The sequence below is a fragment of the Meleagris gallopavo genome, chromosome 1, assembly GCF_000146605.3.
Source record: "Meleagris gallopavo isolate NT-WF06-2002-E0010 breed Aviagen turkey brand Nicholas breeding stock chromosome 1, Turkey_5.1, whole genome shotgun sequence".
Taxonomy (NCBI): Eukaryota; Metazoa; Chordata; class Aves; order Galliformes; family Phasianidae; genus Meleagris; species Meleagris gallopavo.
In genome coordinates this window covers 170,461,007-170,463,473 of record NC_015011.2, presented here as the reverse complement: position 1 = coordinate 170,463,473, position 2,467 = coordinate 170,461,007, and the positions used below count along the sequence as shown (strand labels likewise).

At 47.4% G+C, this 2,467-nt stretch overlaps 1 protein-coding gene across 1 annotated transcript in view; it reads left to right on the top strand.

Moving 5' to 3' along the window:
- Positions 1-2,010: 2,010 nt before the first annotated feature.
- Positions 2,011-2,467, top strand: part of KL (klotho) — a 59,851-nt gene continuing 59,394 nt past the window's right edge. The window contains exon 1 of the mRNA XM_031552119.1: positions 2,011-2,390. Coding sequence (XP_031407979.1) covers positions 2,011-2,390 — 380 coding nt within the window. The remainder of the gene's footprint in view (positions 2,391-2,467) is intronic.

Below are 2,467 nucleotides of genomic sequence, written 5' to 3'. Positions count from 1 at the left end.
TTTTCAGGCCCCCTCCAACAAGGGAGTTAAATCGTTGCTCATTTCCTTATCAATGGGCAGAGGGTGTGTGCTTCATGATGGCCTAGGCAACTCTGTTTTGCTAGCGGCAAAAAACACAAAAATTCATTTCACTGCCATATTCTTTAAAACGTAGTAAACACTAGAATTAGTGTATTAGATACCTTTTAACAGCTTAATTTATTTTCTTGAACTGATGGAAAAACAAGGAACAAGCTTGTGAATCCTAACTCAAAGCATAAGCATAGCAGGACATAACCGGTGTGTGAATTACCTCCGCAAAAATTAGAAAAAGCAGAAAAAACCTACAGCTGGCCTTTGTATCACTGCAGTGAGTAAACTCATTGTTCAAAAACCAAATCCAGGTCAGTAAATCAGAAAGAGCAGCCAGGAGCTGCTGGGCAGCACAGCTCCAGCCCCATTAGGAGACAGCATGGGGCAGTCCCAGGGACCACTTGCTCCTCACCTCTGCTGCAGGGCAAAGGGATGGAGGGAGGAGGGAAGCATACTGCACAGCTTTTTCATACACAGCTTTCTTCCCACACCAGCCCAGCCATGCTTATGTACGTCTCTGTGTACCAAGGCTCAGCTCTCTTGCTGCAGCCAAGGCTGGGCTTCTTGTTCCATTGCCCAGCTGTGTGCTGCCCTCTGCTTCAGCACAGAATGCAGCTGCAGAGCATCTTCCCTAAGAGCTCTGGAGAAAGCCTGCCCTGCTCCCACTGCTAAGCCCATCTGGAGCTCTGCAGGCCTCCTGGGTCTCTTCCAACCTGCACAAGAATATGATTTTTGTGAGAAAAGGAGTAGCTATCTTGTGCTTGCCTTCTTCACGTTGCTTTGTTGGCATCTGAACCTTCAACAAATAGATTAAAAAAGTGAAGTAGATCAAAAGAGTAATTACACGAGTGCCGACAAAGCTGTTATCAAAACAATGACTTTACTGCCTTTCTTTGTCTTGATGGTTGGCCTATGACAGCAGACTGATGGTTATAACTGCTTTTTGCTTTGGTCCCTGATCTTGAATACTAGCTACCAGTTCTGTCACTGACTGTCAGGGCTGAACCACAGATGTGTACTACGGGAGAAAGAGGGAACTTGTGCACTGCCCACCTGAGTACAGTTGGGTCTACAGGAGTGGAGAAGAAGCTGCACTGGCAACCAGCAAGTAACTGCACATTCAGACCAGCCTAAATTGCCACCTTCCCCTTAACAAAAGTTGGAAGAGGCATAGTAACATGCACTACAACTACAGGGGCTGGAGGAACAAATAAATATAGAAAAAAGGACAAAAATCCCGCAGACATAAAAGCATCTCAACAGCAGACCGTCCTTGAAATCAACAAATGTTATTTGTACGCATTTTGTTATGCTGTCAGATAATTCATTTAATTAAAGAGCACGTGTATTCATGTCTCATCACCAGTGTATTACGAACAGCACTTAAATTATGGTGATGCATAAACCCAGGACGTTAGTGTTTTATCCACCCTTACCATAAAGATCGACTCCATCAATTTTAATACACAGTCAATTTAAGAAGTTGGCCAGGGCTTCATGGCAGCCTGCCCAGGTCCTTTGCTCAATCAAGCAATAGTTGTCTTTGACCAAAAAAGAAAAAATATAGCAGACAGTGTCATTGCTGAGTGTCTGCTGGCATTAGCTTCCAGCATAGGAGCAAGAAGATTGCACTCAAAGGCGTTCATACTTTGGTAACCATAATACTGTAGAACTGGATGGTTTACTAGTTCATTATCGAAACTATCCACTTCAGATTTGCTTTGCAAAACTTACTATTCCACTTAAATCCATTAATTTGTTTGTGCATATGAACCAACGTGCTGCAGAGACAATGGAGATGCCCTTACAACACACTTTACCCCCATATAATACACCACCAGCACGTCGGGGTGCCCTAGGCAAGGTCACCGAGCTCCAAACACTGTGTGGGATGTGGCAGAGAAATCCATCTTTACCAATTAGCCTTCATTACTCACAATGCTGCTCATAAATCTTGATGTACAGCTTTCCAGTGCAATAACTCTGCCTCGCACTCTGCGGACGCCCTCAATCTTTGACTTTACGAAGCATTTCACAAACTCAAACCAGCCCTATGTTTGCACTCTCCAAGTGTATGTGCGGCTACGGAGCGGTGCCGCAGGCGTGACCAGACGTCCCGCAGCACTGCACGGCGCCGACCCGCTGCTCTCACCCGGGGACGGGAGCCCCGGGAGCAGAGAGGAGCTCCAGAAGCCACGGCAGCGCCTGAAACGAAGCTGTCCATTTTTCTCTGGGACTTACGGTCCTCTCCACATGCAAACCCCCCGAGGAACGCACCTGATCCTGCCACGGCCTCATAAAACCGACGGCGGCGGCAGGTGAGCCCGATCCCAGGAGACGCAGCCAGCCCTCGGGTCTCCGTGCTGCTCAGGCGGTGCCCGCAGCGAGCCCGGGG